Below are 27,600 nucleotides of genomic sequence, written 5' to 3'. Positions count from 1 at the left end.
AAAAAAAAAAAAAAGAAAAAAGACCAACAAATGCAAAATGGGAAAAAAAGGACTTTGGAAATCCTAGGTCAAGCTGGTTTAAAACAAGTATTTACAATTTCTTCCATCACAGTTACTGATGTGACTGTACAATGTTGCAGGTGCGATACAAGCTTTGTCAATGTCAAATTCCTCACTCTGGTCAAAAAAAAAATCCTGAATTTATTTAATAAAAGTTTTACTTGCTAAGTAACTGGGGCTCTACTTCATGTTGTTAGTTGCACCTGCTTTCACCTACTGCACAATGCTTGCACTTGAAGACATCACCAGAGCCCTGGGGCTGATTTAACAGGTCCCATGCAGTCAGCAAACATCTGCCAACAGGCCTATGCCCACAGAATCCAAGCAACCAGTATTCTTTCATAGAGGAAGCATCAACATGTAATACCAACACATTAAAAAACTGTTTAATTAAAACAGAGATTAAAATTCTACTTATATGAAACAAGAAGGTTCACAGAATCGAAAAAGCAGTGGAGCAGGATGTCCCAGGAGTGTGCAGACAGAGGTTAAAGCTAGGGCTGAGAGAAGGCTGGATGTAGTAAAAGCAGACCAGGTGAGGCTGAAGGAGGGGAGATGGGAGGAGGGCTAAGACAGAGTGAACAGTGGAGATCTCTAACTCACAGCTAGCAACATCAGAACCATGGCTAAAGCAGGATGAGAGGGAAACCAAGAGCAGTCTTAGGAAAAGAGCTAAAGTTACTTTGCCACCACTGCTGCCCTGCTCCTGCTTGACACCAATAGGAGGCTTAGTGGGATGGTGGGAATGTAGTTAAAAGGGATATAGGATGGGAGAGGAGACAAACTGGGCATCTTTTAAGGACTGCTGTAGTTATAGTAACTCCTTAAAACCTGGCCCCGGTTGCTGGGGAACAAAACCCAGAGGCAGCACACCTGCTGCAGCCACCAGGGGTAGAAAACCTCCTGCACCCGTGTAGCACCTCCCCGGATGATGGCGAGTGCGGCTTCAGGAGCAGGCGAAGCACTTATGTGCACTTTGCCCCTGGAAAGAAATGGTCAGAGGATCAAAGCCAGTCAATCCCTGGTGTGGTTTTAACTCTGCCACAGGGCTCTGGATGCTCATGTTCAATGCTGAGGCGGATATGCTGAGAGAGCACCAGGAACGCCACCTGAGTCGTTTCACTCAGACGCCATCCGAGTCGTTCCCTCATCGGGAGCCACAGTTACCTTTGTCAAGAACGAAAAGGATCTTTCACTGGCAATTGCCAAAGCCCTCTGAGCTCAGAGCCAGCCTCCACACGGCGCGACTTCCCCCTAAGCCTACAGGAGAAAAAAACCCCAAACCCCCTCACGTCTAATCTTACAGAACGTTTAATTCATTAAAGAATTATGGCACCCATAGTTGGCAGCAGCCACCCCAAGCAGCCGGACCTGGGAGTGGCCGGCGCTGTCCCCCGCGCAGCGCGGGAGGGAGGCGGCGGCAGAGTCCACAGGCCGGAGGCTTGGGGACAAGGGGCTGCAGCGCGGGCCGAGCTCCTGTCGGGATACGAAGCGCAGCGGGATAACCCGCTCTGCCGCCATGTTGAGATACGCCACGACAAACTGGTGGCGGGGACACCCCGCCACAGCGGGCGCGAGCCGCCCTCAGGGCACTCACGATCCGCTCTCCTCGCGGGAGCGCGGGGAGCGGCACGGCCCCTCCCAGCCGTTCCCGGCCCCACAACCTCGGCCCCCGCGGCCGCGCCCCCCGAACCGCCGCCGCTGGGAGGAGCTCCCGGCCCGGAGCCGGTGACGGCTTCCGCAGCCCCGCCGCTGCCGCCATGGCCGCCCGGCTCGTCCCCGTCGCCAAGTGAGTCCCCGCGGCCCTGCCCGCACAGCCCGGCCTGGCGCTCGCCCTTCTCGCTCTGCTGTCTCCGCCCGCCCCGCGGCTCCCGCTCCATGGGCTCCCAGGGGCTCCCCGGCTCTCCGGGCCCGTGCCCGCAGCCCCGGCCTCGCCTCGCTCCTCCGCGCCGCGCCCTTGGCCTCGGCCACCCCCGCGCCCGGCTGGTTCCCGGCCGGCAGCTCCTCCTGTGTCTTCACCTGCCGGACGGGATTGCGGCGGTTTTTTTTCGGGGCGAGCATGAACACGTAACATTAAACCCAGCGTGCCGCGGAAGGGCGCCCGTTTGCCGAGGGAACACGCTCAGATCTGGAAATACAGCCCCACTGGCAGGGAGGAAGCGCGGAAGGGTATTCTTGGGAGCGAACAGTACGTTTTAGCAGAGAAATCCCTTTTCCCCAAAATACGTGTGAATACATGAATTTAAGTATTGATTCTCTTCTTACCTCTCTCGACAGCTGTATCTGTCCCTATATTCTACTACTGCAGTACCACTGTTTGGCAGGTTTTGGTTTGTTTGTTCATACAGTAGCTTTTCTTGTTTTTTTAAAGGGAAAATAATTCTCTGTCCTGTGAATCTGGAAAAGTCAGTCTGCTCAGATCTCATAACGAACTTGCCAGTAAAGGCCAAATACTATCTTCCTGTCATCCAGTTTGTAGGTTGCCACTACAGCTGTAAAACTGCACACCATGCAGTCTGCTGGGAAACTTTAAAAGCCTGGGCAATGCAAACACCATAGCCAGATGTTAACTGGACTTTAATGAGCTTAACGAGGTATTGGTGTCTATCCTTATTAATAAGGCAGCAAGAAGCACATGGATGACTTACCCACTGCAGAATCCGTTAGTTCCTTTTATCAAAGGTATGTGCCAGAGTGGCAGATACTCTGAGATGCTTGACACTTTTGCCTTTTTTTCGTGAAAACTGTTACTGATAAAATGCGAATAGGTACAGTTTCAAGGGGCTAACAGGGAGCAGTTGGCCTAGGAAAAAAAGGAAGGTAGCTAGATATTTTTCCGCGGCTTTTTGTCTGCAGTAAGACATTAGAGTATTTGTGACCCTTAGATTTCTTTACTAATACCCTCCCTTTGGCAGTCACAACCTACTGAGACATATGCACTGATGGTCATAATGTGAACTGAACTGTTCTGCTTTTGATCCTTTCAGGTTTGTTATCAAAGGAAGCCTGGCTGGAGCTGCTGTTTATGTGGCATATGATCAGGGGCTGCTGGGCAGTGGCACACAAGGTGCTGAAGCACTCAAAAAAGCTCAAGCAGCACTGCCTCCAGCTATCCAGGAGTGGACGAGTTACCTAGGCTGGGAGGTAAGGACTGTTTAGATGGACAGTGCAAAACAAACACATTCTCTGAATGAGGAGGAAACATTGGGGTGATATTCTGATTCCAGTGAAGTTGGCAGGAGTTTTACTGTTGAAAGTAGATTTAACATTGCAAATATTTTGAAGAGGATTGAAATGGAAGGAGAATAAAATTTTAAATTTGGGGGAGATACACAGCTCACAGATGTTACTTCAAAGGAGAAAGGGTAACCAGCCTGTGCAGGGTCGAGGAGGGGATTGCAAACATGCTCTGGGTGATATTTCACTATGTAGCAGTATTCCTAAGCTTCTTTTGAAGAATCCTACATGCTTTTAGAAAAACCAATGAAAATATTATCCTCCCATATTCTCAAATTGCTAACAGTTCATCAAATTGAATTTAAATTGCCTGAAGAGGCCCTTCTCTATTAGTTCTTAGTTTTTAAAATCCTCTGAAAAGAAGCCTTTGCTTTAAGTTTGAAAAGCATTTTTCATGTTAGAGACAACTATAAACTAAGAGATGACAGCCATGTAAGGAGACAGCCCAGGAGACGTTTTTCACAAACACCCAAATGATGTGTACTACCTTCTGGGGAAAAGAGCAAACCCTAGACTTAAAGTGTCATGTCTGATCCCTTTTGAGACTTAGGGAGAGTAGGCATCTAAGTATTTTTGAGATCTGAGGCCAAGAGGCTTTGCCAACGTGATGTGAATTCTAAGTGAAACGCCTCAGGTGCTGATATTTTGTCTTTCTCTTTCTAGCTCCCACCCACTCCAAAATTTGACTTTTCCCCCTCTGATTCCTGGAATAAAGGTAAAATAACTGCTCACCAAGCTCTGAAAGGAGCAAGGGGCCAAGAGTGATGTAGCTTACACCAGTCTTGTTTCAACATTGTCCTCCTAAATTGAATGATGGAGAAGGAGCTGATAGATGTTACAGTCTGGTGGAAGAAGCATTGGGAATGGGACTGAGGAAGCATATTCTGCTTCAGACTAGCACACTGACTGACTTTGGACTTAATTTCTTGTTGTTTCAACTGTGAAATAAGGAGGAGGATGTGTCCCCATAAACCTGTCTGCCTTTTCTAACCGGGGAGCTGGTGTCTCTACCTACAAAGCTTGCTGCCTACCTGTGCCCCAAGACAGGCATGTCTGTACTATCCTAGAGTCTAAGATTGAAAGTTTCAGTAAAGTGTTCAGGGAGGCCTGTGGCCCCCACAATAAATAAGTAGAGTTTATGCACTAGTGAATTCATCAGCATTGGGAATGATCAAGGAAACTAGAGGATAAAAATAAATGATAACTTAAGAAAGGTATACCTTTGGTTAAAGGTTGAAGACTACAGATGCTAGTATGTCTGAACTGAGCCCTGGAATTTTCAGAAGGGATGGTCATTCCTGTTGTTACTAGAATTTTAGACATCTTGTTTGTTATAAATACCTAGTAATAAATAGTTTTTATGGTGCAGCAAAGAGTCTTTATGTAATTGTGGGGAAACACGGTACACAAATACTGTGACATGTCCAGCATCACCCATGGAGTCTGTGATAAGGCCAGAAATAAAATGGAACTTAGCCCAGTTCTTTGTTTCAGTCTTGTGATTGTTTCATCTCATATAGAGGCCTTTAAGCTGGAATTTCTGTGTCACAAATGTTACTGAGACAATAAAGCTGTACTTGAACCAAGGATCATTCAGGCCATAGGGTGTTTGAAAGCATCTGAGTTAGAGCTCAGTTTTTCTTTCTGTGTTTAGAGATCTACAATGCTAGAGTAACATTGGGAAATTTGGCTTGAATGATGATCTTGGGATAATTCTTCTCTGCTTTCCTTGCAGGAGTGCAGTCAGTCATGTCTGCCTTGTCTGTAGCTCCCGCCAGGGCCTGTGAATACACGGTGGAAGGCTGGAAGTATGTGAAGGATCTTGTCAAATGAACACGTTCTCCAGGGTTCATGATTCTCTCTGTCCTGTGTTGTCTTTGAGAGGATGCAGAGTCCGTCACTCTGGAGGGCAGCTCAGCCGTGTAAGGGCTACAATAAAAGACTTTGGAACTTCAATTTGTATTTGGGTTGGTTTTAGCAGACAGACTGGAACAATTGCTTTTTCCTAGCAGTGATCAAAGGCTTCAGGGATCACAGATCATTTGTAATGAAGTGGTGGCCATATGCTGAGGTACTGCCTCTGTTCCAAAGCTGCCAAGCTTGGTAGCTAAACAGATTATTCTGAAGCTGAATTAATCTTGAAAGTGAATGCCATCTTATTCAAAACAAGCCAACAAGAGTTAAAAAAAAAATTAAAAATCCAAGGTAACAGTAAAAGATGCTGTAAAATATGGCTTAGGGCGTTTATACAAGCGCAGGAAGGGTAACTGAGCATGAAACATTTTGTTAGGTCGCGATATGCTCCAGTTGGCAGACTCTGCATGTTTTCATTTTAATGTGGATGAAAACTTTTCTGAGGTCAGTTTTCAGTCTCAGCCAAGGTGTACGTAAGGAGCACCGATGGCCTAGAGGGCATCACTATTGTAAGATGAAGTTACAGACTGAGTCTCTGTTTTTAACCCTTTGTGATGGGATTGTAGCATGGAGGTTGGTGAAGTCGTTATATCATGGCACAGCATCAGTATGAATCTGTTCCCTCCTCACAGGAAGCGTCTGTGTGGGTTATTGTAAATGCACAGCTTGTAACCTCTCTGTTCTTGGGTCTCTGTCCCAGAGCTGCTTGCTCATGCTTCTAAAACCAGGGACAGGGATTGACCTCGCTGCTGGCAGCAGGGCTGTCATTTCTTCCACACTGATGTGCTAATAACAGTTGCATTGTTCTAGTCTATGCTAGTTACAGAATGAGCTGAGGCACAACTATAGAACAGGAAACAGGCAGTGGTAGGTCGGGAGAGCAGGATGAGTGCTTACTCAAATTAGGAGTCAGAATTAAAACACGAGAATGAAGGATTTGCAGTTTTGTTTCCTTTTTTAACAAACAGTTATATGATGAAACCAACTGCCAAGAGATTTTAGAGGATTTGACTAAGGTATAAATAGCTTTAAAAAGTGCTTAAGTTAATTCCTGAGGGATGGGTCCTAATCTATGGTCCAGATGGAAGCTACAAGTTTGGTAAACGTTGGAGTTCTCTGTTGTGCAGGTGCCAGATCCTTCACCTCATTCTAGAACCTTGATAACCTCTATCTATATCACATTTCTTCCTTAACTTCCCAATGTCAACTGCCTTTGAAGCAGCACAGCTTTTCTTGCAGGAGTTTGTCATAGCTACCCATGTACACACCTCAGAAAATAATGGTGCTAAGATACTTGTGCAGGGCTGCTTATGCAGGCTGGCTCCTGGGGACAAGAAGTTAAACTCCAGCTATGAGACAGGAGCTGTCTGCCATTTTACAGCCCCTGTATAGTAAGCTTGCTGCAGCTTAGGCAACTGGCTTTGAAAAGCAGCACGTCTCATAACATAGCTCAGCTTGGGATGCACTGGCAATGTGGGTTTACTGGAATACACCTCTCTTCCCTCAAATTAGAGTAAGAGTCAGTCTGCATGGAAAGCTCAGTCTGCCATTGACTACCTTGTCACTGAGCTTTGGTAAAAGAGAGGACTTGATTTTCCAGAGCACTGTTTAATTTTTACAAGTCGTAACCTCCATCTCATCAGGCCAAACCTCCCATTAAGAAAATTCTGACACTGTCATCTAGAGTCTTCATCTCTCTAGCTTTTGCTACAAAATGTAATCACTTTGAACAAAGCACACTGTGTACAAATAGGTAGAATACTGCACCTCTGGTACGCTTAGAACTTTAGTTCTCCTCCGTGCTTTTCATGATCTGAACCACTTTTTTGCCCTTTGATGATTGCTCTCTAAAGATTCAACATTGTAATGTGCCTTCTCTATGGATGTATGAAAAAATATCTTCAGGCAACTGATAAAAACCCCATCTCTGAAGATGGAAAAAACCCAAATGAGCCTACAAATGAAAGGATTTTTTTCCTCTTGCCATCATAAAGCCATCCTTGGTGGTTAATGCTGAGGCCATGTTGCTCCAGAGATGACTGCACAAAGACAAAGTATAATTTGGATACAACAAAGTGACAGATCATGTCATGATCACGTTAGTTCTCAACACATTCATAAAATGATGCTAAAGCACAGCCAATGGCTGTTACTAGTCTTTTAAAGAAATTATGGACTGCTAAGTAAAATTACTGCCCTGAAACTGATGGAGTTTTGGACTACCCTGATCTATCAGAAGCTAAATAAAATGATTCTGACACACACTTGGAAGAAGTTCACAAGCACCTCTGTGCTGTCTCTACAGAAGCTGTGCTGCTCATTCAGTATGTAACTTCTTTTTCAGAGACTGTAGGGTATTATACTGCACAGTACCTACCAACGTGAGACAAGATGAAAAAAAATTCTTCACCACTTGTCCTACAATATCCTATGTCAATTTTACAGTGGCAGGGTGTTCAAACTTTGACAACTGCAATCTACTAAGGTTCTCTTATGGTGGCATATAGTCTACTTAATTTTGACAGGTCTAAGGTAACAGTATTTCAGTGTATTTCTGGGAGTTGTGTGCTACTGAAAGTGCAAAGGGACACCTGTGAGGCATTTTGACACTTCATCTTTGAAAGTTACACGGTTTAACACAGAGCTGAATAAATTAGTTTTACAGGGACTGCTCAAACAAAGCAATTAACTGTAAACTGGTGTTTATTTATGGAAAATGGAATGCTTCATTAAAAACATTTTAAATGGGATATGAACAACACTTTACAAAACAGATGAATTCACATTGGATTGAGTGACATAATACGGCAGCAGCTTAAAAAAAATTACAGTGGCCCATAAGTTACAATTAATAGTAACCCTGGGTAACAGATTTGTTTCACTTGCCACCTTGCATTAAAAATTAAACACAATCAGTAGCGACGGTTGAAACGAGGATCATTCGGTCTGTTTGCTCTCTCCTGGCCAGCAAATCCTTCTCCTTGCATTCCTCCTCCATGCATGATCTGACTTTGATTGCCACCTTGCATGAAACTGCCACGCCTAGAAAGTGATTCAGACATTTTAATGTTCTCTTGTGACTCTGGTGGTCAGGTTGCTAGTACAGGTGTTCTTCCACAATTTTTTGTGTGATTTCTCACTCTTCCATTAGATGCACTACATGAAACCCATGGGAATATTTTATTATTCCTTGACATTTAAGTAACTAATTAAATAACCGATACTCCCATAAAATGTTTCTCTGGCCAGTTTCTATTTAGAAGAAACGTCCCTTAGAAGGAAAACAAACAAACACTTCTCTCCTTTCAAAGTTCCTTACCCTGACATGCCTCCACGATGCATCACATGGCCAGGTCTGCCTCTACCTCCACCTAAAAAAGTTCAAATGCTTCCTTTATATCTACAGTAATAGTTTTACTTCAGTGATAATGCCTGTAATTTTTCTTCTTTACATAGCACAACTAATGAATTGTTGTGCAAGAAGCATACCTTGCCATCTCTCATGATCCCGTCCTATCATTCCTCCATCCACGCTGCTCTGCCAGGAACGATCTTGATGTCCTTCAAACTTTCGACTGTGATCTCCCCAGTCACGTCCATCCCTGTGAAGGTATGAAATTCATATCTTCTCACATGAGCCAGAGCACACAAAATAGATTCGAGTACAGAAACTAAGTCACAAACTTAAATACTTTACCAAGGTGCATGCAAATCTTATATTTATACTGGTATCTGTTAAGTCAAATCTCAGTAGAATCCTTCTGCTCAAACCAAATAAGATGACAGATATGAAAAAAAGATATCAGGGAAGAACCACTATCCTGAAAACAGCAAGCTTTGATAGGAATGTTAGTTAAAATTAATGGAAAGGATGAAGACTTTAAGATGTGTGGTTATTAAAAAAAAATTCATGCCAAGATGCATGTTTTGATGGACAAGGCAGGCTGAACGAGATACTCACTTGCGGTCCATCCAACACACTTGGGGTTAATGTTGGAAAGAAAGAATTGTACTTCCAAAAACTGCGTCCTACTTCCACATATGGAAATATTCCTTTGATGCACAAGAAAATGTATTTTTAGTTAAGTGTACTAACCGTGACTGTGGGGGTATCCCTCTACTTTCACTCATTCTTCTGTCAGATCCATAGCTACCCCAACTTTCTCGAGAGTCTCGTGAGTGACGGTCTGGTCCTCCGTGGCGCTCATCTGGGTAATGCTAAAAGGCAAAGAACACTTACAGGACTGCACAAAACAGACTTGTTAATTGCTTAAAGTTGCTCAGCTGTAATTACTCAATCACAGAGTCATTTAGGATGGAAGGGACGTCCTGAGATCATCTAGTCCAACCCTCCTGCTCAAGCAGGATCAGCCAGGGCAGGCTGCCTAGAAGATTCTCCCCCCCTAGGTTTTAAATTTCTTCACAGCTAGAGCCAAGTTCTCCATGCAAACTGTTCCAGCGTTTGACCATCTTCACAGTTAAAGGTGATTTGTATTAACTTTAGATGGAATTTCACGTGTTTAAGTTTGCGCTCATTGACTCGTCTTGTCGGTGGGCACCACTGAGCAGCACCTGGCTACATCCTCCCCATATCCTCTCTCCCATCAAGTATTAATGCCCATTGATAAGACAAACCCTCAGCCTTCTCTTCTCCTTGCTGAACAGTCGTAGCTCTCTCAGCCTCTCCTCATACAGAAGATTCTCTAGGCCCTACTGCACTTACTCCAATAAGCTTCTTGTACTGAGGAGCCCAGCACTAGGCACAGAACATCAGACAGTTGCTGAGTAAAAAGGCCTTGACCTTCTAGGAATACTTTTACTAACGCTTCCCTGGATGCTACTGGCTTTCTTTGCCAGGAGGGTGCAATGCTGACTCATTATCAGCTTGCTGTCCACCACAGCGCCAAGGTCCTTCTCTGCAGAACTGCTTTTGGTCTGCTTGGTCCCAAGCATGTATCGCTGCACAGGGTTATTCCTCCCCAGGAGCAGGACTTAGCATTTCCTGCTGTTGTTTAACCTAATGATATTCCCCTCTGCCCAACTCTCCAGAATATCCAGGTCCCTCCAAATCTCACAGCTTAACCATCAGTAAAGGGCATTGAGCATTTCCTGACTCTTAATCTCTCACTGCTTGAATGTGCCCTGAAGGTCTTTCTTCCAGCTCTCAAAAAGTGCAAACATCTCTACTAATTTTGCTGTTATTTCCACGTAACCTCATAGAGGTATACTTTGTACCTCTGCCTCTTCTACGCCATCATTTGGAATACTCTATTTTGAAGCAATTCACTTGTTTTGATTTCTATCAGAATAACTATATATTTTATAATAAACAAGTCTTTGAATTGAATTTCATCTTATTGAAGTAAATAAGCTAATCTGATTGTTGATACGTATTTTGGGAGATATCATGTAATTCTCAACTACTGAAATTTAATCTGACACACACTATAAAAAACCAGGTTATAAGATGTTAAGATGTTTCCATAGCTCTATAAAGCAACTCACTTGTCCATCCCGATCTCCCATAATTGTCCTTGATCCATCTCTCCTATAAGCAGACAATTAGAATCAGATTGTGGTAGTAAAACATACAGCAGTTTATAAAAATCCATCTATCTATAAACACAGATGAAAAAATCTTACTTTCTCATAGGGCCAACATCTACAAAAGGCACAAACAGCTGGAATATATGAAAACAACGGTACATTTTGGATTCCTGGAAAACCAGTTAGTCCTGAGGTATAAACCAGAATATTCTTGTTAAAATGCTAGGTGCCTTCAAATTATTTAGAAATTTTTCAGAATCCTACAAGTATGTGAAACAGCACTGTAAAAAAAAAACTCTGAACAAGCCTGCCAGAAGCTTCAACTCATTGCACGATACAGATCTCTTCATGGTTATAGACAAAAAGGTCCACAGCCACTAAACCACACTTGAAAAATAAAATGCAAACCAAGCACACAGTAAAAGGCAGCAAAATGTGACATTAAATACAGTCTTTTGTCTTTCGATTTCAGGCAATACAGTGGAGGTAAGACACCAACCTGTCTATTGAATGCTCTTGGTAACGACCACGGTCTCTGTGATCAAAGTCATGGAAGCGATCCTGGCGACTGAAATCTGAGTGATACCTATCATTCATTGCCATTCGTTTTGCCTCTGGCCAGTACGGATCATCCCTCCTGAGAAAAGAACGTAGTCATTTTAGTCCAGATAATGACTTTTGATATTGTTCCCCCTTCCAAACTAAAGTGCAAACTAGTGCAAACTAAAAGAAGGGTAATTAAGTTCAAAATGGAGTTGAAAAACCTTAGAGAGGATAGCTTGACTAGGGGTCTTAAACACAGTCAGCTCAATGCAGTCAACAACTGCTGACTGATGGAAGCTGAGAGCATATGTATGGCTTTTTATAGCCCAGGCTGATGAGACAGAACCTGGCAGCAATGTCTCCCACTTGCATAATCTCTATTTGCTGGCTTCACCTGCCATCTATGTCATATGGTCTCCTCATTGCAGACCGACGTTCCTGTTCATAGCGCAGTTGCTCATGCTGGCGCCGCAGCTCTTCTCTTTCTCGCTGAATGCGGTCTTGTTCTCTTCTCCTTTCATGCTCTATGTGCATTCGTTCTCTTTCCAGTCTTTCCCTTTCCATCCGTTCTCGTTCAAGACGCTGCCTTTCAATTTCCAGTCTCTCCCGAGCAATCTCAAGCCTCTCCCTTTCTTCTCGTTCACGGATAGTTTGTAGGTGCTGCTGTCTCTCCCGACGCTCACGTGTGCTATTTTAACAGAAACAAAAGGTTACAGATGTAATACTTCAACAAATAAAGGAAGTTAAAAAGAAAAACAAAAAGAAGAAAAAGAGAAAGAAGCGTTAAAAATTAATAGCACGGGTGACTGTTCAGCTCCTTGAAATTATACCTGGGAAGGGTATGGGAGGGAGGGCATGGAGGGAAGACACTCAGTGTACACAGGAATTACTTGTATTAAGAGACCGATCATATTACTCCCACAAAACCCACCTGCGGGGGCAAATAATTCCATATGGTCAGGGGAATTTGAATCCAAATGCCCATAGCTCACTTCTTATACTGAAATAAAGTATCTGTGAAGAATATTTTATTTCTGTCAAGAAAGCCAGAATGGTATGCTGGATAATGACTTCACTCAAGCTCAGAAATCTAACTATGAGAGACAAACTTCTTCCTCTCCATTAAGAATGACAAAAGCATTTTTCTCCTGGTTAATTCAACTACTTTTAGGTGAGGAATAAAAGTTTTGTAATGTGTGGAAAACATGGAATTCAAGTCACAGTTTTAGCAAGGAATTTGAAGGATGGCCATTATGACCTTTATCCTGTATTAAACATCATGAAAACAAAAATAAAACCCCACCCAAAATAAATAAATACCCGAATTAAGTTCAATAGATATGTGACCCAGAAACATTTAACAAGTTGCAAGTGAAAAAACCCCCCTAAAATGCTCTTATCTCTTAGTCATTTTAATTAAAATGAAAATAAAATATACATTATAGGGTAAAAACTGTCAAACAATTTCATAGTTGCTCTTACCGGCGCTGCTCTGCCTCCCTCATTTTTCGCTGTGCTTTAATTTTGTCAAATGGCACAATGCCTTGTCTCTCTCTGCTCTCTGATTTGCGATCCTGGCTCTTAATGCTCTGTATTTAATATTGAAGTAGAGAAACTTAATTTATTAAAGGACAACTATTACAAACAATACTCTAAGCTCTGTTTCCATTTGTACTATCATATCTGAAAGCTTGGTCCCTGCATTTTTCAAAAAAGTTGTTCTTTTTTTAACATTACAGACACGCCATGTATTAACACAGTAATACCTTCCCACATTTGTTTGGCAGGATCTGATTGCTGAATATAGTATCAGCTGAACAAAAAGTATTTTACTAATTAAGATGTAAATCCATGTTATAGAAACTCTAATTGGACAAACTGGCAAGACAAGTGTGGGTTACATGTAGCCTAGCAGGATTCAGTATTTGTTTCTAAGGAAAATATTTCTCACACAGAAACATTACTCACTCTGTCTTTTGATGTAGTTGATGTTTTCACACTAATAACAGGTTCTCCTTTGGATTTATCCATTACTACTGTTCTCTCTGTTCCTTTACTTCCTAAAAAAACCAGAGGTGGAAAAAACAATCAGACTACACAACCTACACCAAACTCATTGCTCTGCTAGAAGTTATGTTCTCTAAAATGTGAAAACGGACATCTAACCCTCTCTTCAAAACCAATTATTTCACTACACCTACTCCAAGTGCTTCTTTCAAGGATGACAAAATGTCAAACATCTCCCCCCAAAACACCCTCCCCCTTATACATTCTGGATTTCCAACTAAGAATCAGAAACAATCCTAGAACATTGGCAGTTCTTTGGAAAGAACTACCTAAAATTAAATATTCATACATCAGCATATATTTTACTCTATGAAACAACAACAGCCAAATTACCTGACTTAATAGTTTTGGGTTGATCTGATGAACCAGACTTCTGTTCATCTTTATCTTTTTTTTCCTTTTCATCTTTGTCTTCTATCTTTTTAGGATCATCTTTTTGGTCAGATTTTTCATCCCTTTTACCACTGCCAGGTCTATAGATAGATATTGATATAGGTTAGACTAATACAGACTAAGAGAAAAGGAAATTCAAGCAGAATGCTAGCAACACACTAAAAAGGTAGAATTCTGATGTGGTAACAGTCATAATTAGATTTCGAAACGTTTCCTTCCACAACATCCTACACCAGAAAACAAGACATCCAGACCATCCAGTGCAGTTGTCAAAACACTTGATTCAGGCATCTCAACTGGAAGAATGAGGAAAAATTCACACTATGATGTGCTTAATACCCACAAAGTTTCTTAAACAATGTGACAATTAAGAAGTGCCAATGTGAACCATTTTTGTCAGGCAACTAGCTGAAATAAAAGCAAAAAGTTCTCAGCAAATAGCATTTAACACAAGTTATGCCTCAAGAAGACAACCGAAGCAAAGGTCTTAGTGTTTTATTCACTCTCCTAGTGTCTTATTCAGTGACTTTCAGTAGTGCCAGAGAGAAAAAGCATAGTGCTGTAGAGGAACATGTTCTGGAAACAGGATTTTGGACAACTCTCTTTTAACTGTTTGTGACCACCATCACTGGAGGAGACCCTATTCCAATGAGAGACAAAAAGTAATGAAAAAACAGTGACATACAGATCAAAATCCTCAAATGGTCTTTCCTATAGATTTAAGACATGAAAGCACCACAATTGTTACTAAAACCTAAACACACTTAAATTAAAAGGTATGCTTGAAACCTTAAAGCACATAACAGAAACATGTTAAACTAGGCACCGAACATCAACAGAAGTTTATCTTATAGAAAAAGTTAAAAAAATGCAGGTACTCCTCTTTTTTGAATGTTTGCCACAGAAATGTTTTACTCTTACTGTAACTTTGTTTTCCCTGACATCAACATAGACTGAAGAACAGCAAAACACCTTTGGACAGAGAATTTTTAGAACAGTACCTCTCACTGACTGTTTCTCTTTTTGCTTCATTCTCTTTTTTTTCACTTGTCTTCTTCCCAGCAGGTTCATTTTTTGCCTGAAATTTATTTTGCACATGATCAGCTGAGAATGTGGTCTCGATCATTTGTACAATCTGATGGGAACTTGGTATCTTTGAGGATAAGTACTCACTTTTTCTACAGAAATTATTTTCCCATGTAACTCTGTTTTGTGGAGATGGGTGATACATTTTGTTGCTTCCTCGGCAGTAGACATTGTAACAAAGCCATAGCAGCGAGCACCAGGACTTCGAGCATTGGTGACCACTTTTGCACCCACCACCTTTCCAAAATAAAGAGGTGTTACACTCACTGTAACAAGCAAGAACTGCAAGCTTTCTACCCTTTTTAATTCCTGCTCATTATCATTCAGGAAACTTCTGTTGTTAAGAGATTAACAAACACAAAGGAGTGTTGATACCATGCTTCTGTTGTCAGTGAAACACTACAAAAGCTGCATCAATAGATGACAGCCAAAGACTGAATTCTTTTCTGGAGAAAGACCACAAGGGGACAAAAAATTAAAAAAAAGTCGTCTAACTTTACATAACACCACTTTGTTCAAATGTAAAAGAGTAAAAAACAGTACAATAGAAGTTTTTAAGCCAATTTCCACCTACATGCTAATGCTAGCTCAACTGCTAAGTCCCATCTTCCCTCAAAAAAATGCTTACATGTCAGTGGTGAGGCAGACCAACCATGTTATCTATCTTCTTTAAGAAACGGGAGGTTTCCTCAAAAAGTAGAGCTTGAAAAAGCCCACATAAATGGTGTTTACTTATGTTCATACATTCAGTACAGCTCACTTTGCATTACAGAAATCAACCATATTTCACAGAAATGTCGTATTTTAAAGTACAGCTGGATGAAGAACATACTTCCATGCATTTGATTTATTGCACATGTACATTTACTTCTAGGGAGCTCTGCCTCTGCTAATACCCTAAAGAAAATAACTGTCATTTTATTTAAAGGACTAAATAATACCATGGCATCTATCTAGAGGCAAATACTAGCTTTGCTGTCGCTTAGTTTTTAGTTACATTTAAAATTTTGTGGCACATCTCTATGATCAATGTTCTAGGTTACCAGATAGAATTCTAACCAAATAAATGGAAGGAAAGCATTGCATTTTTATTGTTATGAGAAGCATTAAAAGGGTTTTACTAGTCTCATGACCTGAAGAAAACCTCAAAGCTTTGCTACACTTAATGCGTTTTTGTACCTATTTGTAAGGTCATATTTAAGTTCCAGAGTATTTTCACTGGTAAAATATTCAGTGGCAGATTGCTTGTACATACAGTTTTCTTTTACTACAATCTCCTGATAGTAATCTTTAAACAGGCTTCAAACGTCTTACAAAAATCCTTACTGCTGTCTCTAAGTCTTCTATTAAACTAGCTCTTTCCATTTTCCAACTGACAGGAAGATTTAACTTACCATTTTGTCTGTCATTAATAACAACAGCAGGACTTCCCCTGCCAACAAAACCAAACAACCCCTCCTGATATCCCAAGCCATCCAAACAAGTGCTTTCTAAAGCAACTGCCAACTCTACATAAAAATAAAACTTCAGATACCAGGGCAATTCTTAAGATATTCCCCAATAACTGTGTTTCAACACTTCCTGCGTATTTTCCCTAGTCCTAAGGCAGTTTTTTATAAACATTAAATGCACCACTGACCGTGAATTTTCAATGGGTACAGACACTACACTACTGCACAGGAGACAAAAGTATGTGTAAACAGTTACTGACTTTCAAATAAAGGACCCCAAATGGAATTTTATGGTTTTTTTGGAAGCAAGCAACCGAATAAAAAACCCTCAGTCATTCAGTGCATACTTCCGTGATTTTTTCCTTGATATCCCACAATATTTTTGATAATTGGATTCCTTTCACTGGTACTTTCAGTGACAGGAGTTTAAGAAGTCTTATTAACAGTTTCAAGCAAAAAAACCCTCAACAACAAACCAAATGAAAATAACCTCTTACCTTTCCATACTTGCTAAACAGATTCTTCAAATCTGTAGCTCTGGTAGTGGAAGCCAGTCCACTCACCCAGAAGTTTCTACCGGAACTGCTAGCAGTGCGACCTAATTAGGAAAACAAAACCCAGAACATACCCAAAATTCTAATTAACAACTACTTCTGAATTAAAAAGGAACAATATCACAAATTTTTAATTTTTTAACATCATAGAGCAAGTAAATGCAATGTGTAACATTCTCCTCCCATGATTTGCATTCCTGAAGGCAAGTAGCATTACAAGTCCCAAAACTTGGATAGAACTACAAGTGTTGATACGGAAGTATGTTATATCATTCTTCAAGAAAGCAACTTGACTAGGGTACCCCTGAAGTAACAGAGGCTTTTCAAAATGTACCTGGATAGATAGTAATTTTGCACTAACTAGAAAAGATAGAAGACCTGCAAGAGTTGTTAGCAACCACTTATGCTCACGTCTTGCCCTCCTTATCTCCTGAACTCCAAAGGAATGATGATGGGATGCAGAATAACTATACCTCTCAAGGACAGACATTCACCATTAAAAAACCAAGAAAACTGCTCTCCTATTTCTGCCCACACAGATCCCACAGTTCGGAACTTTATTAACAGGAGTTTGAAAAGACCTAGTTTGCTTTAGCCACGCAAGAACTATAGAACACCTGTCCAATTTTGCATCTAAACTAGAAAGATGACTTTTTAAATGCTTATGAACTTGTAAAGTCTGAAAACCCAACGTCTAGTGATTAAAAAGTGTTTGACCTGTACTCAAAGTTTTAGTGTTTGCATTTCAGCATGAAGCACTTAGGTAAGGATACTGTTTCCAGTCTCCTTTGAAATGTCTTTATTGTCCTTTTATCAGTCTTGGCAGTGTTCAGTTCCAAGGCTTCAATGAATGGAGGGAAGCAGGTTTCACTTCAGCTTTCTGCTTCCATATGCCTTTTTATTTTTTGGTGATATATGGAATTTCACAGAATTGCTTTTATTGAGGGAAGATATTTTTTCCAGAACCTTTCCAGAATTTTATTTATTTTATTTAGGTGTCTTTCCATCTTTTATTTCCTGATAACTTTTGTCATTGTCGCAAGTATGAGCTCAGTGCTGAGATCACAGCTGTTAGTATTTACACAAGTTTCCTAGGGAAGGATGCAATCATTTGTATCAACCTCTTAAAAAAAAAACCCAAACAAAAAAGAGGTCTTTTGTATAAAAGAGAATAGATATACACCTGCCATCATCTATCTCAAGAAGTGCCTGGACTAAGGTATGTCATGCATGCAAACACATGGGAGATACATTGTCTTGGTGTTTTAAAGAGCTGAGCCTTAGGTTTTGATGCTTTTACTCCACAACACTTCTGTGATTTCAAAATGACTACCTGCAGTTACACTGGCACCAGAATCCTGGCTCAATAATTTTGCTCCGTATGTAGAGAATGCCACGTAATCAAGCAGCTAACTCTCACCACTGCTGTTCACTAAGTCAGAAAATGACTAAAACCAATGTCACAGAACACATCACATCCTTTGGAGAAAGGTATGCAGGAGCAAGGTGGTTATCAGACACTCAGGTTCCTGAAGGCTGTTTTAAATGCAAAGTTCAAGAAAAGTTTTCTCAGTCCACAAAAAAAAAATATACTCAAGTCCTCAGGTAAACAACAGCATGCACAAAACACTTCTTCAAATATTCTGAATAAAGAGAACACAAGACTACAGACTTTAGGGTGAGCAGACCCTAATGAAGCTCACAGTGAGGCCCAGTAGCTTGCACAAATAGGTATAACCCTGGATCCTGGAAAAAGCAGTCACACTGAGTTGAGTATGTGTTGTAAAACCCAACTAAAACCAAACAAATTCTTCCTGTCCAGTCAGTAGAGAGACCTCATAATGAGTTTCTTGCTTATTATTAAAAGTGTTGAACTACCTGCCTGCAGTGTGTAAAAATAATGTTAACAGTCAGTTCTAAATTTTCTGCCCTGGTCAGGTAGAAGAGAACAGAAAGGTGGGATGAGCTGCAAAGACTCAGCTGATGTATTAAAAGGAAGAAGCACAAGGAAAAGAAGAAGCGGGCACATGACTGCTGATCAAGAAATTTTTTTCTTGCTTCTGATGCTCATTTGCACCACAAATAGGATTTGCATGGACAAAGATTTAATAAAATCAATTAAATTCGAAGACAACATGAAGCTGTAAGTTTTCCTGGCATTCTAATATGTGAATACTAGATCCCAAATTACTTCAGCAAAACAGAAGACGGTTTGAAGAATCACAAGTGCATAGTAAAGCAAAAACAATTACAAAAGGTTCTTGACTCACTAACAGCTGGTAGTAAGCATCTTCAGTGCCATAAAAGACATATTTGCCATCTATTAATGTCTATCTTTAAAGATCAAGTTACAAGCAAAAGGGTGCAATGAAGACATTCTTAAAAAATGCATAAAAGGAAAATACTTATTCTTCTACGAATAAAGAAAATCCAGAAAGAGGTGAATTTATACTATTTAACAACTGCAGACTGCTATGCTTCTCCTGCTGAAATACCCCATCCAATACACTTATCCAAGCAATCATTAAAGTTCTACTTTTGAAAACAAACATACCTTTCTCATCTTTTGAGATTATCTTTGCATCTCTGTCCTCCTCAACAGGGCTAGAGACAAAACATCATATTATTCAAGTCAGAAACAAAAGTGATTAAATATAAATTATGAAAAAAGCTAAAATTAAATACCTACCAGAAAATACCTCGCAAATGAAAACACACCTCTGTATACTTGATTTAAGAAATCTGACAAGAAATAATGAAGTCAGATTCTTAAACAGACTTACATTAAGAAGATGGTTACAAATAAGAGTAATTTGGGAAAACAACCTTTGAAGGTTGAGGAAGGAAAGAAATCAAACCCATTGTGTTTAAAAAAAAAATTAAAAATATCTGCACATGGAGAAATAAAACACACTCTTTAGGAATAGGCTACAATTTCATCAGTCTCGGTGGCCAATTGAAGGAAACAGCTTATTCGCATCACTTAACGACCAACGATAAAAGATAGCATCTGGTCTATAACGGAGAAAAAACAAACCTCTTTTTCTGATCACCGCCCTCACTGGCTGAGGACTCTTTAGTAGCAGGGGATTCCTCAGAATTAGCTTTGTCTTCTGTTCTCTTGGCATCTTCTTTGCTATCTTTGGCTTCAGGACCTGCGCCTTTTGCCGCTGTTTCCCCACTAGAGGCTTCCAGGCCTTGGGAGCGTTTGCTACTCTGATCGCTTAGGGTCTCTACTACTAAAGATTCAGAGTCCGGCTTCTCTTCCTCTAGTGTCTGTTCACATGTCTCCCCTTTTGCTACAACTAAACGCTTTGCTTCCTTCCTTGCCATAGCTTGTGCTGATTTGCTGTCCAAATCTAAAGCATCTTCCTCCAACTGAGCGGCAGCAAGAGCGTCCTCTTCCTCCGCCAGCCTCTTGCCTGGCACCGCGATACTTGCTTCCTGTGCATGTGGCCGCTCCACTTCGGAAGTTTCTTCGTTAAGTACTTCAGATTTACAAGTTTCCCCCAAAATGTCGAGTATTTTCTCATTTTCTACGGATTTAACAGGAATAGAATGGCACAAGATTTAATCACCAGGGAAATACAGCAATCACAAATGTGGAACTGGCATGGCTGCCACACTAACACCAAGAGAACTTCTAAGCTACACAGAGATTGGAAAACCCTAGTGTACACAGTGTTAAAAGTACTATGCTAACTGCTTTCTGACAAACTACCAAATCAGCCCTAAAACGATAACAGGGAAGAAAAATGCCCCCACAGATTTAACAAAAAACTTCTGGCTCATCCTCCATATTCTTCATTAAATCCTTCAGCTCTGTTTCTTCTCTAGTTAGCTTCGAGTCCAAGATGCTTAACTGAACGTATCAAGGCACTGAGAGTTCAATTTTTAAATTTCTGTGAATTTCTTTTAGCAGACAGTCCAACATGAGAACTGGGCATCTTCTGATGGTGCGTGAGTGTGTTTGCAGTCCAGAAAGTGAAAAGTATCTGTATGAAATTTCCAGGAAGAAACTCTTCTTTCTTCTGTATCCAGTAACTAATCTTTACATTTTAGTGCCCTAGAATATCTTTTTACTGCTTTCTCTGTCCACTACTTAGTAACAGAGTTAAGGTGTGTGCAATATCACAAGATCTGTTTACAAGTAGAATATTTAGCTTTTAAACTGTGATTAACTTCTCTAAATCCACTTATGTAGTTTAACAGGTTTTTAAACCATTTCATTTCACTGGAAATATTTCAAAGATGACAAGCATCACTTCACAGATCTGGGGATATGATTGGGTTTCCAATCTCTATGACCCTGCATGATCTGGGTTGTCCATCATAAAAATAATGCAAATTATGGGTTTTTTGCTTGGTTTTTTTAATAGTTAATGGTTTAAAAAGTATTAGTTGAAAAGACAGGAATATGTTTTTCTTTAACAGTACCTGGCTCCAAGTGCAGCCTCTCCATTTTCTGTTTGGAGAAAAAAAACAACACAGAATGAGGATTTCATAAAATGTATTTTCTAACAGCGAATAATAGCAACTCCCTGCCCAATCTCAAGATTGAAAACTACACAAATTCACCTACTACATCTAGCTCCTTTTTTCACCATTCACTGGAACTGAGTATTTTATATAGGTAATTTTACTGGCACATGAAAACTGGATCAAAATATCAGCCACAATTGCATTCTCATCAATAACTCTGAATTTTAAAGAGACCAATAAAGTATCTTTATGTACTACCACACCAACTACAGAGAAAAAAAACAATCCCAGCTGCTATTTTAAACAATCAGCAGGAGAAAGAAAAAATCAACAGTATAAGATCTTTTTTTTTGTCATGAAAGTGAAGGAAGTCTTGAGAGCTGACTTGAAAGGAGGAAAAATCAATATGGCATTCTCATTTCAGAGACTATATGCTGAGCAAGATTATGTATGTTTTGGATTCTATTACAATTTCATATTATGGTCACATTTTCTTTTTTTAGTGTGGGAACAGAGTGAATACTAATAATACAATATACTGATAATACAGCAATCTGAAACACATCTACATTTTCAATTTACCTTCATTTCAATTAAATCAGAAGAGGAGGCTTCTAAATTGTTTTCAATTTCATCATAATCTTCCTAAAAGAGTAAAAAAGGAATTATATAATTTCTTACCAATAGTAACTTACAGAGAATACACCTTTATTTAATTTTCCCTGTCAAGAAAACAAGAAATATTTTTAAGTATTTGACAGGTCTCAACTGCTACTTCAGATTGTGGCCAAGAATGAGCAGCAACATACAAATGTTCTTTATGATTAAATATCTTTCTCCTACTACCTTTCATTTTAATTTCAACATGACATTGTCTATCTCAAAGTTACTCTTATTTAGAGGAGAAATTTATTTCATGTTTCTGTGGTTACCGAATGTATTTCTCCATTTTCCCACTTTTTAACTTTAGCTTCTAAATGAAAAAACAAGTTACAAGTAAGGCTGACTTAGGTTTCTACTTTTACAAAACCAAAACATATCCCCAAAATCTTCCTTCCTTCCTTAAGAGCTGATGGTAACACACAACCAAAGCTCATGGGTTACATAACTCACAACAACTTTAATTTACAGATTACCACAAAATTGCCCTTCAGGTTAACTGGATGCCATTGGAATGACTGTGTTCCAAGGTGTCACATTAAAGGAGAGATTTTCTCAAATCCTTTGTGTTTGATTGGTCTGTCAGTGCCCTGGGAAAGCCAAGGGCAAAGCCAGGGAAGACTCCACTGTAACACTCGATGGGTGGAACCTGTCTTCTCCTCCATTGGGATGTCTATGGGTAAGACCCTTACTGTGCCACTGAATGATTAACTCGAGCCAGCTTTTGTTAGGAATTACAGCTTGTTGGTATGTTACTTTTTCTTTGCAGCCAGATACTACCACAAGCAATCCACGAACCTTAACCTGTCACAATTTTCTATTATATTAATAGTGTTATTCCATAAACTGTTAAGTGTGAGTCCTTCAAGGGCACTAACAGTTGCTGGCAGCAAGTACCATACTTGACTGAAGAGACCTGGGAGGGGGTCTGTCTCACGCTGTTGGCATGTGACCTGGAACAGCTCGGTCGAACCACCCTCTGATCCAGACTGTCCAGTCAAGGGTCCCCACAACAGGACACTGACAGACTGCTTGGGCACAAGGGTCTCAGTTGTCCTGGGGCACTGACAGGCCAGTCAAACACAAAGGGTGTGAGAAAATCTCCCATTTCACGTGACAGAAGGTAAATGATAAAAAATTGAGACAGATACGCAGGCCTAAATTAATTAAGAAAAAGAACCCTAAGGAGGCAAGGAAGGATAGTATGTTCTGTGAGTGAACGGCCCAAAAGGAAAAAAAACCCACAAGGATCCAAGAAGGATAATATGTGAGGACTGAACGTAACATACGGATTACCCTATTCATTCAGCAGCAGGAGATCGTGCTATCTGTAAATGAGATTGCAAGGTGCCCTCAAGACCAAGTCAAAAGCCTCGCAATGTCAGAACAGGGCAATATATGAAGTTCTGCTTCTTCTTTTATAAATCTCTATGAGAAAGCAGAACAACATAACTCCCTTAAACCTGAGCATTATTTCTGCAGAAAAGATTTCCAAATTACCTGTGAGTTGAAAATGTATTTCTCTCCCTCTCCATATATATATAACTAACTAGACGACTAGACAGAAAGATATATATATATACACTTCAAGACAAATAACATATAAATGGGAAGAGTGAACACGGAAACTAATACAGTATTTTCAGTTCCAGGCTCTTATCATGTTAAGTAAAGGTGATACTGTAAGGTAATGAAGGCAGTGACCCGTCCACTGTGAACATTTCAAGCCTCTGATCAGTCCAAGAATATTTACCACTTAAAAGAGTATGACATAGGAGGTGTTAATGTGAAATAGAATTCAGACCCCATTCATGTCCTATATTCTACTGGACTGAAATAACTTGTTCATGTGCCCATATACTTACTAAGTATCTTCTGAAAAATTACAAAGACCTCTACTCACCTCATTTTCTGTTAGCTGATCTGGAAGTTCTTTCATTTCTGCTTCAACGTTGTCTTTATTATCAGACAGAGAATCGAGAATATTATCAGGACTATAATCTTCTCTGCAGTCCACAGCACTGCTGTTATCTATTTCAGCTTCATCTAATACACTAATATCCATCATGTCAATATCCTGCAAGGTATCCAGACTCGCTTCAATATCCTCCTACAGAAAGAAAAAGGTTAAACATGTACTTATTGTGGGCTAAATGATGCATATTCTTAGTAACCGCAATCATGATTTCAACTTACCTGCCCATCTCTAGAGTTTTCTTCTAGGCCATTGTCTTCAATACCTTCTTCTTCCGGTTTTCTTCCTAAAAACAGTATCACCGCAGTGAGACGTAGCACTAAATTTTGTAATGTGTTTAATCTGCGGTGAATTATCTAACACTGAGCTTGTTTCAACAAGAAATCATTAAGACACTGATTCAGAAGTCTGGGTCTGTCTGGATATAACCGAGGTCAACTTGCCACTCAATAGAAGCTAACAGCACGAGCATGAACTGTAAGTAGCATGGCTACATTTTTCTACAGCTACAGTCTCGTTCCACTACACTTCAGTACCTACAAAGACAACACTGTCTAAGAAGGTGCTGCGTTTAAAAATAACACTTGAAGATTGTTAGGAAAAAAACCTCTCTTAATTCAACTGATTTAGAATTAGCGTTCACTTTCAAGATTCTGGACGCACACATCACTTTCACCAGCAAACTCACATTGCTATTCAGACAACTGCTCTTTCTCTATTTTCAGTCCCTTTATCTTGAAAGAAGCAGCTTCAACAGCCCGTTTCTCTCCAGAATGTATTTTTAAAGAACGGGCTATGAGCAATTAAAATAAACCATGTGTAACACGGCACACACAATATTTAATGTTTGGAACCAAAATGTACTGAAATCACTAATGAGCTTTCCACAGGAGCTTATGCTGCAGCTGCTTGCTCTGTACATGAGCCAATTCTACACTCACGGTCACAAGTACAGAAACACCTGCAATTTACAGTCTCATCTACAGGTTTCAAGGCTTGCTAACAAAGCACAGTTAAGTGTCATATTATCATTTAAACTTGTTATTGCTCATTAATGCAACAGAGTTTTACCGTTTTCCATAAGGTAAAAAGCACTTGTTTTTTAAAATTAACGAAACAGAAAACATCAACTTCGTATGCTAGGTTCTAGCTACAAGCAAACAATGGAACTGTAAGTGTCCAGACACCATACCTTTGCTAGTTCTTTTTGGCATTCTCTTGTTGGTCAGTTCTGAGGCCACAGGAATTTCATCAGGATCTCCTCCTTCATCCTCAATGGCCTATTAGAGACAGCAGTATGACATCTACTGTATTCTTCACTGGTGTGCATTTGTACTGGCTTTGGATGGGATAGTTAATTCTCTTCACAGTAGCTGGTATGGGGCTATGTTTTGAATTTGTGCTGAGAATAGTGCTGATAACACCGGGATGGATGTTTTAGTTATTACTGAGCAATGCTTACCCAGTGTCAAGACCTTCTCTGCTTCTCCCACTGCCCCATCAGCAAAGGGCTGGGGGTGCACAAGGAATTGGGAAGGGACACAGCTAGACAGCTGACTCCAACTGCCCAAAGGGATATTCCAGACCATACGATGATGTGCTCAGCAATAAAACTGGTGTGGGTGAAAGATGGTGGGGCTGTCATTACTCGGGGACAGGCTCAGCAAGCAATTATTTTCTTTTACACCACCTGTGTTTTTTTTTTTTTTAATTTTCTTCATCTATGTTGCTCTTTTTTTACCCTTGCACTTTTTAGAATTATTAAACTGTCTTTATCACAATCCGCAAGTTTACTCTCACTTTTACTTTCACCCTTCCACTTCCAGTCGCCATCCTGTAAGAAGTGAGAGATGAGTGACTGGCCATGCGGTGTTTTGCTGACTACTGAGGTTAAACTGCAACTGCATTTTTAAGGATTTGTCATTAGTGTCTCTCCCTAGTTCAGGTCATACAGCCAGGCAGCCATATCACCCGACAGAAGCACTAAATAGTAAGGTCTAACACAACCCCACAGCCAAATCAAGCTATGACTGAGGAGCAAAGCTCCTTATTCAGCAAATAACTACTTTAACTCTATAAAACTGAGAGTGACTGCTACAGGAACTCAGGTATTTCTGACAGCAACCTTTTCTCAATGTGCAGGCCTGTTAGAACCCATAAAAGGGCCAGGACCGACTATACTGTTCTGGCCTCGTGAAAGTCTGTAAAAATACATTCCAGACAGATAGGAGATATGGAGTCAGGTGAAGTATGGTGGTGCCAAGCAATAGGACAAGAAGCAACGGGCAGAAACTGATGCATAGAAAGTTCCACCTGAGTATGAGGAAAAAATTCTTTCCTGTACAGTGACTGAACACCAGAACATTGCCCAGAGAGGGTGTGGAGTCTCCCTCACTGGAGATATGCAAGAACCGTCAGGACACAATCGTGTGCTATGTGCTCTGGGATGGCTCTGCTGGAGCACGGAGGATGGACCAGATGACTCACTGTGATCCCTTCCAACTTGACCCATTCTATGAAGCGTGTAGAGAAGCACGAGGAAAGATATGGGAAAGAATCGCGTGTGTGTGTGAATGAGAGAGAAAACTGAAGAAGGACGCGCGAACCTCAGGGTCAGGGAACGACGGGAAGGCCGGGTCCATCTCGGATTGCGCCGAGTGGAATGCGAGCAGCGCTCCAACGGAGCGGCTGGGGGGCGGGCGGGTGTCACAAAGCAAAGCAGCGGTGGGGCTGCTGCCCGTCCCCGCAAGGGCAAGGGCTCCGTAGCGGTGCGAAGAAGGGGACGCGCTGGTGCCAAACAACCCCTCCGCGGCTTCCCAGGGCTGGCCCTGGGGTGCAGCGCAGGGAGCGGCTGCAGCCCCACTCTCCTCAGGGCCGCCGGCGGCCCCTGGTTCGGCTCCGAGCGCGCACGCGCCAAGCGCGCCGAAGACAAAGGACCCGGATGGCACAGCCCGCCCCCCCCCGCCGGGGCTCGCCTCACCTTCTTCAGCCGCTCCATGAGGACGCTCTTGTTGCCGCCGCTGTCCAGGTTACGGCGCTTGAGCTCGGCCCGCAGGTCGATGACTCGCAGCTCGCTCAGCCGCCGCGTTTCGGGTTCCGAACCGAAAGCCGCGGCCCCGCCAAGGGATGTGAAATCCCCCAGTCCGGCCGCTGATTGACTCTCCGCCATCAAGGCCCCTTCGATGTTTTGCCTCGAGTCCGAGCGCGCAGGAGAACACAACCCAACCCCGCGACAAACCTTGCGATCACAGCACAAAATGGTGGGAGCAAGACGCGCCGAGGGGAGGGGGCACAAAGCGCGCAGTGCGCAGGCGGGGGGAGGAGGGAAGGGGCGGGGCCTGGAGGGAGAAGTGAGTGAAGGCTCCCGCGCAGGCGCAAGACGGCGTCACTCGCGTCAAGGACGGCTCGCGAGCTCTCGCGCACGCGCCCAGGGGGCCGGGGCGGGCTGGACGCGCGTTCCCGCGATGAGGTATCAAAGCCCCAGCGCGCACGCGCTGCCATCGCGGTCCTGGAGCGAGAGGAACCGCAGAGCGCACGCGCGTCAGGGCGCGGGCAGGCTGCGCGCGCAGCGGCTCCTCCCGTTCCCGCCCCTTTTACTGTGTGTGTTCCCCCCCCCCCCCCCCCCCCGCCC

General features: G+C 41.7%; 2 protein-coding genes across 2 annotated transcripts; one reads left to right on the top strand and one right to left on the bottom strand.

Annotated features, from left to right (window-relative positions):
* Window positions 1–1,722: 1,722 nt before the first annotated feature.
* On the top strand, window positions 1,723–5,253 carry CUNH19orf70 (chromosome unknown C19orf70 homolog). The gene is made up of 4 exons (XM_017834426.1): window positions 1,723–1,849; window positions 3,048–3,204; window positions 3,961–4,012; window positions 5,033–5,253. Exons 1-4 carry the CDS (start codon window positions 1,821–1,823, stop codon window positions 5,128–5,130), a joined length of 336 nt encoding a protein of 111 aa, XP_017689915.1. The 5' UTR covers window positions 1,723–1,820; the 3' UTR covers window positions 5,131–5,253.
* Window positions 5,254–7,896: 2,643 nt separating this feature from the next.
* Window positions 7,897–27,285, bottom strand: LOC108506954 (scaffold attachment factor B1-like). Its single transcript, XM_017834425.1, has 21 exons — window positions 26,950–27,285; window positions 25,162–25,249; window positions 24,191–24,255; window positions 23,898–24,104; window positions 21,917–21,979; window positions 21,290–21,317; window positions 19,890–20,388; window positions 19,407–19,456; window positions 16,796–16,896; window positions 14,935–15,084; window positions 14,763–14,839; window positions 13,702–13,841; window positions 13,270–13,361; window positions 12,784–12,890; window positions 11,696–11,989; window positions 11,258–11,395; window positions 10,717–10,759; window positions 9,308–9,429; window positions 8,701–8,813; window positions 8,531–8,582; window positions 7,897–8,253 (listed from the first exon to the last, which is right to left on the bottom strand). The coding sequence occupies exons 1-21, from the start codon at window positions 27,136–27,138 to the stop codon at window positions 8,124–8,126; spliced, it is 2,748 nt and encodes a 915-aa protein (XP_017689914.1). The 5' UTR covers window positions 27,139–27,285; the 3' UTR covers window positions 7,897–8,123.
* Between the last annotated feature and the right edge of the window lie 315 nt (window positions 27,286–27,600).

The sequence above is a fragment of the Lepidothrix coronata genome, unplaced genomic scaffold (genome assembly GCF_001604755.1).
Source record: "Lepidothrix coronata isolate B3197 unplaced genomic scaffold, Lepidothrix_coronata-1.0 Scaffold233, whole genome shotgun sequence".
Lineage (NCBI taxonomy): Eukaryota > Metazoa > Chordata > Aves > Passeriformes > Pipridae > Lepidothrix > Lepidothrix coronata.
The sequence above is the reverse complement of the archived record's forward strand: the minus strand, read 5'-3'. Positions and strand labels throughout refer to the sequence as shown.

What these genes read in the sequence shown, in the direction of transcription:
- CUNH19orf70 (XM_017834426.1), top strand. Translation starts at nt 1,821, where the DNA reads ATGGCCGCCCGGCTCGTCCCCGTCGCCAA. An exon ending in CGGCTCGTCCCCGTCGCCAA is followed by an intron (nt 1,850 to 3,047) that starts GTGAGTCCCCGC and finishes TGATCCTTTCAG; the next exon opens with GTTTGTTATCAAAGGAAGCC. An exon ending in CTCTGATTCCTGGAATAAAG is followed by an intron (nt 4,013 to 5,032) that starts GTAAAATAACTG and finishes CTTTCCTTGCAG; the next exon opens with GAGTGCAGTCAGTCATGTCT.
- LOC108506954 (XM_017834425.1), bottom strand. Translation starts at nt 27,138, where the DNA reads ATGGCGGAGAGTCAATCAGCGGCCGGACTGGGGGATTTCACATCCCTT. An exon ending in CTGATTTAATTGAAATGAAG is followed by an intron (nt 21,318 to 21,916) that starts GTAAATTGAAAA and finishes TTCTCCAAACAG; the next exon opens with AAAATGGAGAGGCTGCACTT. An exon ending in TGTTTAGCAAGTATGGAAAG is followed by an intron (nt 15,085 to 16,795) that starts GTAAGAGGTTAT and finishes TATTTTGGAAAG; the next exon opens with GTGGTGGGTGCAAAAGTGGT.